General features: G+C 43.9%; 1 protein-coding gene across 1 annotated transcript in view; it reads left to right on the forward strand.

Moving 5' to 3' along the window:
* The window catches only part of LOC308101629 (uncharacterized protein), a gene marked incomplete at its 3' end in the record, with an annotated part of 33,909 nt that extends 31,562 nt beyond the window's left edge, over positions 1 to 2,347 (forward strand). The window contains exons 12-13 of the mRNA XM_080451050.1: positions 1,319 to 2,125; positions 2,261 to 2,347. Coding sequence (XP_080307176.1) covers positions 1,319 to 2,125; positions 2,261 to 2,347 — 894 coding nt within the window. The remainder of the gene's footprint in view (positions 1 to 1,318; positions 2,126 to 2,260) is intronic.
* Positions 2,348 to 13,593: the final 11,246 nt, after the last annotated feature.

Below are 13,593 nucleotides of genomic sequence, written 5' to 3' on the forward strand. Positions count from 1 at the left end.
TCAGTAAGATCTGGTTGGTTTGGAGGCTTTGAACCGAGCGCTCCGCCCCGCCGACGGCCGAGATCGACGGAATAAAAACCGGCAAGCGACGCCGTTGGTGTGAGCGAGCGACGTCAGCGTGAGCGGGTGACGAAGCGGAGAGCCAAGACACTTTAAAATATAAAGTGTATTTAATGTGTAGAACAAAGAGAGGAAGGAGCTAGAGAGTAAACATCAACAAGGTGCCCTTTGGTACAACTGGGTGACAGAATGACCCTAACCCTTTGGTACAACTGGGTGACAGAATGACCCTAACCCTTTGGTACAACTGGGTGACAGAATGACCCTAACCCTTTGGTACAACTGGGTGACAGAATGACCCTAACCCTTTGGTACAACTGGGTGACAGAATGACCCTAACCCTTTGGTACAACTGGGTGACAGAATGACCCTAACCCTTTGGTACAACTGGGTGACAGAATGACCCTAACCCTTTGGTACAACTGGGTGACAGAATGACCCTAACCCTTTGGTACAACTGGGTGACAGAATGACCCTAACCCTTTGGTACAACTGGGTGACAGAATGACCCTAACCCTTTGGTACAACTGGGTGACAGAATGACCCTAACCCTTTGGTACAACTGGGTGACAGAATGACCCTAACCCTTTGGTACAACTGGGTGACAGAATGACCCTAACCCTTTGGTACAACTGGGTGACAGAATGACCCTAACCCTTTGGTACAACTGGGTGACAGAATGACCCTAACCCTTTGGTACAACTGGGTGACAGAATGGATGAGACCTCAAAGCACTCATCACTTAGTTAAAAGGATATTAACTCTTTCACTGCCAGGAATTCATTCATTCATTCATCCGTGTCCGGTCCCCTTGCCAGCCAAAACGCCCATTTTACTGAACTTTTATAAATCCTTTAACATGAATTGATCATGTGATATCTGGGTGTACTCTTCTTCGGTGGTGCTTTCCACAAGAGTGCCTTGGGCTCATCCCTTTCATTATGTTTTAATGTATATTTTATATATTTAAAAGTATATTTTAATGTATATGTGATATATATTTCAGGTCCATAACCAGAAGCAGATGTTATTATATTTAATGTATATTTTAAAGTATATTTTATATATTTTAAAGTGTATTTTAATGCATATTTAATGTATATTTTATATATATTTCAGGTCCATAACCAGATTGAGAGCCATAAGAAGCAGATGTTATTATATTTAATTAATATTTTAAAGTATATTTTATATATTTTAAAGTGTATTTTAAAGTATATTTAATGCATATTTAATGTATATTTTATATATATTTCAGGTCCATAACCAGATAGAGAGCCATAAGAAGCAGATGTTTCACTGCCAGGCCGACACCCCCGGCGGAGGAGGCGTGGCTTCGGGGGCAGGAGGAGGAGGGGCCTCCGCCGCTGACCTGCTGGCAGAGAGGGGGGGCGGGGCCTCCTCCTGTGACATCATCCAGGAGGTGGAGCGAGGAGGAGGAGGAGGGAGGAAGAGGAACAGGGCGGCGGCTACGAGGGGGGGTGTGGCCAACGAACTACACCACAATCTGGATAGGGGCGGAGCTTTCAGGGGAGGCGGGGCCTCTTCCTCCGACCACAACTTGGAAAGGGGCGGGGCCATCAGGGTGGGCGGGGCTTCGGACCACCAATTAGAGAGGGGTGGGGCCATCAGGGTAGGCGGAGCCTCTGAGCATCATAATATGGAAAGGGGCGGGACCATCAGGGGAGGCGGGGCCAACAATGACCTGCACATGGAGAGGGGCGGGGCCATTAGGGGCGGAGCCTCGTCCTCCAACAACAACAACCCCCAGTTGGAGAGAGGGGGCGGAGCCGAGGGACTCACGCAGCTGGCCAATCAGGTGGCGTCGGAGAGAGACAAGTACATCTCCGATCAGCCAATCATGTCGCACATGGAGCCCACCATGATGCTAGACGGGCTGCCCGTCTGTCTGCCCGCAGACAGACAGATGGAGAGGCTACAGACGCTGTCAGACAGACAGGTGGACAGACAGACAGACGAACAGCTGCATGTCCTGCACAGACAGACGGGCGGCCTGCAGCTGAGCAGGCAGACAGACAGGCTGTACCTGCACAACAGACAGACGGTCAGGCAGACAGACAGGCAGGCGGGGGGGATGCAGCAGCAGCAGCAGCAGCAGCCAGACAGACAGACGGGCGTCCTGCAGCAGACAGACAGGCAGGGGGTGGGGCAGGGGGTGGGGCTTCAGTTTAACGGACAGCTGTCGGAGGCCATCAACAGACACTTGACGTGGAGCCCGCCCATCGAGCAGCAGCCAATCCCGCACTACGGACACGCCCACTTCTGAGGCAGGAGGAGGCGTGGCCTAACCAGGAACTCGGGACGACAGAATTTGGGCCTTTTTTATTTTTTCCTGTTCATAATAAATGTTTGTAAATATGAAAACGAACGCAAATATAAACGTTTTACGCCTTCCCTTCAATCTGATTACAAATATTACAATCTGATCAGATTAACTATTACAATCTGATTGAAAACGTTCAAATTTGATCAGATTAAAGGTCTATTTCACCCATTTTCCACCTTATCTTCATATAATTGGTCCTCACTAATGCTCATTATAATATGATTTGATCATTTCTACACACTCTGTCTCTCATTGCTGGGCTTCGGACAGAAACCTGCCTACCAGTGACATCACCGGTAAGCATGTTTGGTCACCTCAAACAATGTTTAAATCATTATTATTGGTGCTAGAAAAAAGGCCCTGTTTAAAGCAGGGCTTAAAATTGTGACCGTTTTGGTCACAAATGTGCCTGAAATGGTATCTGTGTGACTTAAACATATCATTTGGAGAACCTCTGCAACGGCCAGTAAGTGCTGTGGTGACCAAAGTGTCCCTGGTTGTTGTCATGCAGCTGTTTGCTCCCACCACCACCCCAGCACCACCAGTGGGCTCTGCTATTGGTCTGTTCCCCATGGGGCTCTGCTATTGGTCTGTTCCCCATGGGGCTCTGCTATTGGTCTGTTCCCCATGGGGCTCTGCTATTGGTCTGTTCCCCATGGGGCTCTGCTATTGTTCTGTTCCCCATGGGGCTCTGCTATTGGTCTGTTCCCCATGGGGCTCTGCTATTGGTCTGTTCCCCATGGGGCTCTGCTATTGGTCTGTTCCCCATGGGGGGGTTGTTACTGTATATCTATCTCTCTGCTCTTATCTCAGTCCCTGCCAGACTTATTTCTGGCTGTGTTTGCCCACTGCCAGCGATTTCATGTTTTTTATAACTTAAAAAAAAAATCACAATTTATTTTTCTTTCATTATGATCGCAAGTGCAATCGTTTCTAAACACACCGGCGATACGTGTACGTCGCTCAGACAACAAACATTCCGATCGGGGCGGAGTCTCTCTCCTCTAGCCCAGTGTAAAAACCCCATGTTTCGCCATGTAAACGGAAAACTCACTTACTTTTTCCACCTCGCCACAGACCTCACTAAATCCCTTATGATCGCGTGTTCAACTGTTTGTAGACACACAGGGTAGTTGTGTGAGTGGCCCAGAGAAGACATTTTCAATCGGCGACATTCCATTTAGCAGTAGTAGCAGTTTATAAACAGCGTCGCTAAACAGCGTTCCACGGCGGAGAAATGCAAAGCCGAGAAAAGACCGTTTTAGAGGAGGACCTAAACAGGAAGCGGACGGAACCGAAAATCTTCGATTTGACGTATTTCCGTATCCTGGTGTGCTACAATGAAATGTGTCACTGAGAGAGATGAAGGAACGTGAGATCTTGTTTTAAAAAAATATTTTTCAAAATTACGTTTTTTACTTCCTAGGCAGGGAATGAGTTAAAGGTTAATGATGGTTGTCTAAATTGTGCTGAACAGGGAGAAAAATGTAGCAGAGCCTGAACGCCAAGATAACATATTACATCCACACTTTTATATAGTAGAGAAGATTATTATTATTAGTATTATTAATGTATTCAATGTGAGAACAATGTGTTTCAGCGTGATATAACTGCAGCCTGCAGTTTCTATTAGCTTGGATTCCCCATCGATGATGTCACTGGTAGGCCGGTTTCCGAACCAATGAGAACACAGAGTGAGTAGAACAGAAATTATGTCATATTATAATGAGCGTTAGTGAGGACCAAACATATGAAGATAAAGGTTGTAAAATGGATGAAGTTCTTTCCTTTAAAATGTTAAAAATCGGATTAGAAATATTAAAATGCGATCAGAGACACATTTACACAGTTTGTGATTAAACTACGTGTTCTGATTATAAATGTATATATTTACATGTTATCATATCTTAACATGATTATAAATGTATATATTTACATGTTATCATATCTTAACATGATTATAAATGTATATATTTACATGTTATCATATCTTAACATGATTATAAATGTATATATTTACATTTTATCATATCTTAACATGATTATAAATGTATATATTTACATGTTATGTTATCATATATTAACATGATTTTAAATGTATATATTTACATGTTATCGTATCTTAACATGATTATAAATGTATATATTTACATGTTATCGTATCTTAACATGATTTTAAATGTAGATATTTACATGTTATGTTATCATATATTAACATGATTTTAAATGTATATATTTACATGTTATGTTATCGTATCTTTGGACGTTTCATGTTTTCAATAAATAAAATAAAAAACTTCATTTGAATCATGTGACCTCAGGAAGCTCTTTCTTTTATCAATGACCGACTGATTTATTAGAAATTGACAATTCATAATATGCTCCTCATTGACTTACATTGTACGCTGAAGCAGATCTCAAAGTAATTCTTTAAGCACATAAACACACAAACAAAGCTGATTCAGACAATATAGAACATCACCCACTACTGTTTATTTTATTTTTATATATATATTTACAAATGTCAACTTCCTGTTGATTTACTAAGACGCCAGGTTCTGTGGAAGAAACAAGCAACCAGCGTCATCTCGTTCTGCACGAACGATAGCTCGTGCGCGACATTCAGTGCATGTTTGAGTATCATGAGACTCCACGATGAGCAGTAGTAGAGAAAAAAATAACTTTGCATCGGTTATAATAGACGATTTTCACTCTTACACGGGCTCCCATTATGCCAACGGAGGGGGTCGCCGACTGGACGACACAGGACTCTCTGGAATAACTCAACGTCCCTTTCAATGTTGGTGAGTGATTAGCGACACATCAAAGATAACACTTAAAATGTCCGGATCTCTCCTTTAAGAAAACCCGGACTGGATTCACGGATCACCCGGATCTTCAAATAGTCAAATCAGCAGGAAGTTGACATTTTTATAAAATAAATAAACTTAAAGGTTCTATGACATTCATTTTCACTTTTTTTTATTCTTTATGTTTTTTGGGGGTTTTATGACCTCAATTACACCCAAAAAATCTGAACTTGGAACATTCAGTGGATTTTCTGTGGTCTGGGGTTTTCTGAATAATAAGGCTGAAAACTTTAAAAGTAATCTGAGCTTGGCCCTTCGGCAGTGAGGTCACAGCCGATTAATCCCGCCCACTCTCCTCCTCGCCCCTCCCCTATCCTTTCCTTTGGGGGGGGGCGGAGCAGAGGCGATGATTGACAGGCAAAATCCCTCACCAGCGACACCCGCAGGCAAAGATTTATTTTTTCATTGCAGTTGAAAAGGCTTTAGAAATGTGAGAGAAAAACACCTGCCATGGATCAATGGAGTGGAATTTTTTGTTAAAACTTTCTATACACGTTTGAAGGACCATGACAAAGGCTTTTAATGTGTTTTTAATGTGTTTTAATGTGTGGTCAAACTGAACGTCATGAAACCTTTAAATAAACATATTTCATAGAAAGCTTCATAGACTCTGGATCAAGACTATAATTAATGTGTTAGTTTAGGTCAGACATTTAATCCATTAAGACCGGGAACGCATCTGTGTCATTTTAAGATTTCTTTGGCTATTCAAAAATATTCAGATCTACAAGCTCATAGCGATGAGCTTGTAGATCTGCTTTTTCTTTAAAATCTTGAAAAATGTGTGAAAATCTTTGAATATATATATTTTTAAGTGAACATTTGTAACTCAGATCTTTGCATGGGGTTTTGGTCTCTGGAACAACACATGTTTATATAGATCTGTTATTTTTGATGCCCCAGAGTAAGCATGCTGCGGTTCAAGCCCTTACATTGGTTCCCAAACTGTGGAACCAACTCCCCACTAACTGCAGTTAGAACCGCAGATTCACTCAATGTTCTGCTGCAGTCTGAAAGGTTTTCTGACCTCAATTACACCCAAACAAAACAATTACACCCAAAAAAAACTATTAATTACACCCAAACAAATCAATTACACCCAAACAAAACAATTAATTACACCCAAACAAAACAATTACACCCAAACAAAGCAATTACACCCAAACAAAGCAATTACACCCAAACAAAGCAATTACACCCAAACAAAGCAATTGCACCCAAACAAAGCAATTGCACCCAAACAAAGCAATTACACCCAAACAAATCAATTACACCCAAACAAATCAATTACACCCAAACAAATCAAAATGAACATTCAGTGGATTTTCTGTGGTCTGGGGTTTTCCGAATAATTAGGCTCAGAAAATGCTGTGATTGGCCCGTGGACTTTGTCCATTAATCCCGCCCCCTCTCCTCTCCGCCCCTCCCCTCCCCTATCCTTCTCCTTTGGGGGGGGGTCGGAGAAGCGGCGATGATTGACAGGAATAATCTCTCAACAGCGACACCTGCAGGCAAATAAAATAGTTTCAGAACACAGAGAAAACAACCTGCCATGGCTCACTGGAGTGGATTTCTGCCTGCCACTGACGAGAGATCAGATTCTGCTAAGGCGCAGCCTGCTACTGACGACTACCCTATGAATGCTCTATGAATGCTCTATGAATGCCCTATGAATACCCTATGAATACCCTGTGACTACCCTATGAATACCCTATGAATGATGCTTTCACTAGCTGCTACTGACGACTACCCTATGAATGCCCTATGAATACCCTATGAATGCTCTATGAATACCCTATGACTACCCTATGACTACCCTATGAATGCTCTATGAATACCCTATGACTACCCTATGAATGCCCCATGCATACCCTATGAATACCCTATGAATGATGCTTTCACCAGCTGCTACTGACGATACCCTATGAATACCCTATGAATGATGCTTTCACCACCTGCTACTGACGACTACCCTATGAATACCCTATGAATGCCCTATGAATACCCTATGCATACCCTATGAATACCCTATGACTACCCTATGAATGCCCTATGAATACCCTATGAATACCCTGTGACTACCCTATGAATATCCTATGAATACCCTATGCATACCCTATGCATACCCTATGAATACCCTATGAATGATGCTTTCACCACCTGCTACTGACGATACCCTATGAATACCCTGTGACTACCCTATGAATACCCTATGAATGCCCTATGAATACCCTATGAATACCCTGTGACTACCCTATGAATACCCTATGCATACCCTATGAACACCCTATGAATGATGCTTTCACCACCTGCTACTGACGATACCCTATGAATACCCTATGAATGATGCTTTCACCACCTGCTACTGACGACTTCGGTATTTTCAGTGGTTGTCCACCAGATGGCGCTGTTTGCTACCCTATGAATGATGCTTTCACCGCCTGATGACGATTAATCGCTTGTTTACTTCCTGTGTATTTGTTGTGGAAAAATTTATTTATCTCTGTTTTTGTTGTTTTTTGGCAAAAACAAGCCACATTCACCTGGCCACAACTATGCAACGGATTACAGCAACCAGATATATTTATATTACATGATATATATATATATATATATATATATATATATATATATATATATATATATATATATATATATATATATATATTACAGCAACCAGCAATCAAAGGAAAATATTCCACGATTTTTCAAAGGTTGGTAAAATCGCTCATTTTCGCTGGCAGTGGCGTGACACTATTACACTATTACTCTGGCAGTTAAAGAGTTAATACACGTTTGAAGGACCATGAAAAATACGTTTAATGTTTTGTAAACCAGTGCAGTCTATGCTTTACTGTAGATAACATGTTATATTAGACTGATGTTAGCTTCATAGTTTACCTGTGATCCTAGTTTACTGAGAAACTACACTGTCTCTCTGTATTCTATGATCCTATAGTTTACTGAGACACTACACTGTCTCTGTGTATTCTATGATCCTATAGTTTACTGAGACACTACACTGTCTCTGTATTCTATGATACTATAGTTTACTGAGACACTACACTGTCTCTGTGTATTCTATGATCCTATAGTTTACTGAGACACTACACTGTCTGTATTCTATGATCCTATAGTTTACTGAGACACTACACTGTCTCTGTGTATTCTATGATCCTATAGTTTACTGAGACACTACACTGTCTCTGTATTCTATGATACTATAGTTTACTGAGACACTACACTGTCTCTGTGTATTCTATGATCCTATAGTTTACTGAGACACTACACTGTCTGTATTCTATGATCCTATAGTTTACTAGACACTACACTGTCTCTGTATTCTATGATCCTATAGTTTACTAGACATTACATTACATTACAGTCATTTAGCAGACGCTTTTATCCAAAGTGACTTACAATAAGTGTATTCAACATAGGTAGGGAACGAAAACTACTAATCACCAGAAGTCTTTAGTGCATTTTCTGCAAAAACAAGCAACCAAGAGTATACCTAGCGCTAAGGTAAAAGTGCAATATATCAGCTACCTATTTCCTTAAACAGATGAGACAAAATAGCTAAATCAAATGAGCATGAGCTAAAACAAATAAGTGTATCGACTAAACAAGATCCACTAAACAATACAACAATAGAAAACAAGCGTTCGTACAACTAGTTAACAACAAGTAGGTCAGGCAGAGAGGAAGGGTAGTGTTTCCTGAAGAGGTGAGTTTTCAGCCTGCGGCGAAATATGGGCAGTGACTCTGCTGTCCTAACATCAGTGGGAAGTTCATTCCACCACTGTGGGGCCAGAACAGAAAAGAGTCGTGACCGTGTGGATCGGCCAGAAGGACCCTTGAGTGACGAGGCAATCAGTCGCCCCGAGGTGGCAGACCGAAGTGGTCGGGCAGGGGTGTAGGCATCGACCATAGCCCGGAGGTAAGAAGGAGCTGTTCCTTTCACTGCCCTATAGGCTAGCACCAGGGTTTTGAACTGGATGCGAGCCGCTACGGGGAGCCAGTGTAGAGAACGGAGAAGGATGGTTGTGTGGGAGAACTTGGGGCGGTTGAACACCAGACGAGCCGCAGCTTTCTGAACAAGCTCCAGAGGTCTGATGGCAGATGCCGGAGCACCAGCAAGGAGGGAGTTGCAGTAGTCCAGGCGGGAGATGACAAGAGCCTGGATGAGCACCTGGGCTGCCTTCTCCGTGAGGAAGGGGCGAATCCTCCTGATGTTGTAGAGGAGGAATCTGCAGGACCTTGTCACTGATGCGATGTTTGCCGAGAACGTCAGTTGATCGTCCAGGGTCACACCCAGATTCTTCGCAGTCCGAGTTGAGGTCACCACAGCATTATCAATGGTGATAGCCATGTCTCGGTGCGGACAGCCCTTCCCCGGGAGGAACATCAGCTCGGTTTTGTCCAGGTTGAGCTTCAGGTGGTTTGTCGACATCCACTCCGAGATGTCAGCCAGACAAGCAGCAATGCGTGCCTCCACTTGGGTATCAGAGGGGGGGAATGAGAGGATCAGCTGGGTGTCATCGGCATAGCAGTGGTAGGAAAAGCCATGGGAGTGGATGACAGCACCAAGAGATGTAGTGTAGAGAGAGAAAAGAAGAGGACCCAGAACCGAGCCTTGGGGAACCCCAGTTGTGAGCCTGTGTGGTTCTGACACAGACCCTCTCAGCATCACCTGGTAGGAGCGACCCGTCAGGTAGGATGCAAACAGGGAGAGTGCAGAGCCTGAGACACCCATCCCCTCGAGGGTGGAGAGGAGGATCTGATGGTTCACCGTGTCGAATGCTGCAGACAGGTCCAGGAGTATCAGGACGGAGGAGAGAGAGTTCGCTCTAGCGGCATGGAGCGACTCCGTCACTGCCAGGAGGGCAGTCTCTGTCGAGTGACCCACTTTGAACCCAGACTGGTTGGAGTCCAGGAGGTTGTTCTGGTGGAGATAGGAGGACAGTTGTTTAAAGACAGCACGTTCGAGAGTTTTAGATAGGAAGGATAGAAGGGAAACCGGTCTGTAGTTCTTGATCTCAGAGGGGTCAAGTGTCGGTTTCTTCAGGAGGGGGGTGACTCTGGCAGTCTTGAAAGCAGAGGGAAAGTAACCAGATGTCAGAGAGGTGTTAATAAGGTGGGTTAAGAAGGGAAGAAGTTCATGTGCAATAGACTGCAGCAGAGTGGATGGGACCGGGTCCAGAGAGCATGAGGTGGGGCGACTAGAGGTAACAAGGAGAAGGACCTCGTTAGGGGAGAGGGGAGAGAAGTGGGATAGAGAGGGGATGGGGGGGGGAAGAGGAGTAGATGAAGGTAGAGAGGGGGGGGTGGCAGGCAGACGGGTGTGGGTAGTGCGCAGGGCACCAGCCGGGGGAGGAGGGAAGGAGGATCGGATATCGTTCACCTTCTTGTCAAAGAAGTTGGCGAAATCGTCAGGGAGGAGGGACGAGGAGGGAGGAGGGGGTGGTGGTTGCAGGAGAGAGGAGAAAGTTTCAAAGAGTTTTTTAGGGTTGGAAGCAGAAGCCTGAATTTTAGTGCAGAAAAAAGCAGCTTTAGCAGCTGATAGAGAGGAGGAAAAAGTAGAAATTAGAGATTGGAAGGTGAGAAGGTCCTCCAGGAGGTTGCCATTTCTCCATTTGCGCTCAGCCGCTCTCAGGCTCCGTCTCTCAGTCCGCACTGAGTCCGACAACCAGGGGGCAGGTGGAGTTTGGCGTGCAGGCCTGGTGGTGAGGGGACAGAGATGGTCGAGAGAAGAGGATAGAGTAGAGAAAAGAAGATCTGTGGCGGTATCAGGGGATAGAAGAGCAAAGGATTCAGGGGCAGGGAGAGCAGAGAGAACAGAAGAGGAAAGATCATTGGAGGAAAGTGAGCGAAGATTGTGACGTGAGGAAATCATGTGCGTAGGGAGGGGCTGTGAGGGGGGAGAGGAGAGAGAGCGAGAGTAGGACATGAAGTAGTGATCAGAGAGTTTCTTACCCTTTTCACTGGAAAGAGGAGTGACAGACAGGTTAGCAGTAGAGCAGCCTCTGGTGAAGATCAGGTCCAGTTGGTTGCCCGCCTCATTGGTAGGAGGAGATGGGGAAATAACTAGGTCAAAGGCGGCGAGAAACGAAAGTAATGGGTCTAGCTGCTTCTCAGTCGGGAGGTTGAAGTCACCCAGAAGGATGAATCCAGAGCCATCGACAGGGAAGTGAGACACTAGATGGTCCAGCTCCTCCAGGAAGCCACCAGCAGGGCCCGGTGGGCGATAAACAACTGCAATGGTGAGCTTGACTGGATGAGAAACAGTGACCACGTGAAATTCAAACGAGTTAGGAGAGAATTGTGACAGTGAAACAGGAGAGTATTTCCATTTTCTGGAAATTAGCAGACCAGCACCACCACCTGTCCGCACGGCTCTGGGAGTGTGAGAGAAAGAGTACACATCTGACAGAGCCGCGGGGGTAGCAGTGTTTTCTGGTTTGATCCAGGTCTCAGTTAGAGCAAGGAAGTTGAGGGAGAGCAAGGATGCGTAGCCTGAGATGAAAGCAGATTTGCCTTCCACCACAGCCGAGTGGCAATTCCAAAGCCCTCCTGTTACCACTTGCTCGACGTGAGTTGAAAGAGTAGGATAGATTAGATTAGTTGTGTCGCGACATCTGGGTGTAACCCAGTGTTTTTGCGACCACCAGGAAGAGGAGAGGACAGGAATAGAAAGAAAACACATCGTAGATCACTAAACATATACACACTACTATATCTATCACACTACTATATATGTCACTAAACACTGATGCTGCTTATGAAGAGAAGAAGCACTCAATGTGGAAGGTCGTAAATTGACTAAGTCGGGTTTTGACAAAGTCGCCTCTTGCCTTTGTTGTTCGCCTAGCCTTCGTTTGCTAGCCGCTTTGAAAGCTACCGCTTTCAGAGCAGGTGGTTTAAAACAACTTCAACTGATTGCTAATTGTCTGTCAGGACTGGAGCCCCTAGTATGAACAAGGCAATAGGCCTGGTTCAGGTCGAACTCCCTCTGATAGGGCAATCAGGTCACACCTCACAATATACCTCTAATGCTTTTAAACAAATTACTTTTAAACACAAACTAACTATATACAGCACTGATACTCTGAAGCAAGCAAAGTACAGCTAAGCAACCTGATAATATAAGAAAAGATATACTCAGACTACAGGTGAGTCAGGCAGTTACAGAGTTCCTCCAGGAGATTGAATAACACACACTACTAACACACACTAGACACTACGCTGTCTCTGTATTCTATGATCCTATAGTTTACTAGACACTACACTGTCTCTGTATTCTATGATCCTATAGTTTACTAGACACTACACTGTCTCTGTATTCTATGATCCTATAGTTTACTGGGACACTACACTGTCTCTCTGTATTCTATGTATACCTATGTTTACCTTGTTTACTGTAAGTTATATTATAGTATATATAGTTATATTATATACATTCTATGTGTGTGTTTACCTTGTTTACTGTAAATTATATTATTGCGAACGCAGCGCAAGTGGAGCTTACTATGAAACCGTGCTCGGGTTGTGTGTCTGTGTGTCTGTGTGCATGTGTGTCTGTGTGCATGTGTGTCTGTGTGTCTGTGTGTGTGCATGTGCACTGCCTCACCTCAGTGGCTCTATCCATGGTGCTGAAACCTCTGCTCACCTCAGTGGCTCTATCCATGGTGCTGAAACCTCTCCTCAGCTCTCTGCTCACCTCAGTGGCTACGCCAGTCTGAACACTCATTTAACTGTACCACCACTTCTCTACAATTGCTCATTCCTTTCTATTCTTCTTATTGTTATTTTCAAGGTGCGTTCGCTGCCCGCTTTCGCGCGTCTTACTTAGTAGTATATATTGTTATATTATATACATTCTATGTGTGTGTTTACCTTGTTTACTGTAAGTCACTCTGGATAAATAGTGTCTGATAAATGAAAACATTGTAAAATGTAGAATTTATTGAACTTTTGTGTCTCAATGTCAATAGAAGAGAAGCTGCTTGATTCTAATGTGAAATATGGAGAAAGGTTGACAATAATAATGTATTAACATTAAGTTATAAATCATTAGCCCATATATGGATCTATAAGCTATATATTATTATTCATATTATTATGAATATATGGGGCAGCAGTGGCTCAGAGCGGCCGGAAGGAAACCGTGAGGTTTCCAGTTGGATCCCGGGCTGCCTCAGAGTTAGTGTCAAAGTGTCCTTGAGCAAAACACTGAGCAAAACACTGAACCCCTTATTGAGCAAAACACTGAGCAAAACAATGAACCCCTTATTGAGCAAAACACTGAAACCCTTA

Source organism: Gymnoscopelus braueri, assembly GCF_963280865.1.
Source record: "Gymnoscopelus braueri genome assembly, chromosome: 15".
NCBI classification, from domain to species: Eukaryota; Metazoa; Chordata; class Actinopteri; order Myctophiformes; family Myctophidae; genus Gymnoscopelus; species Gymnoscopelus braueri.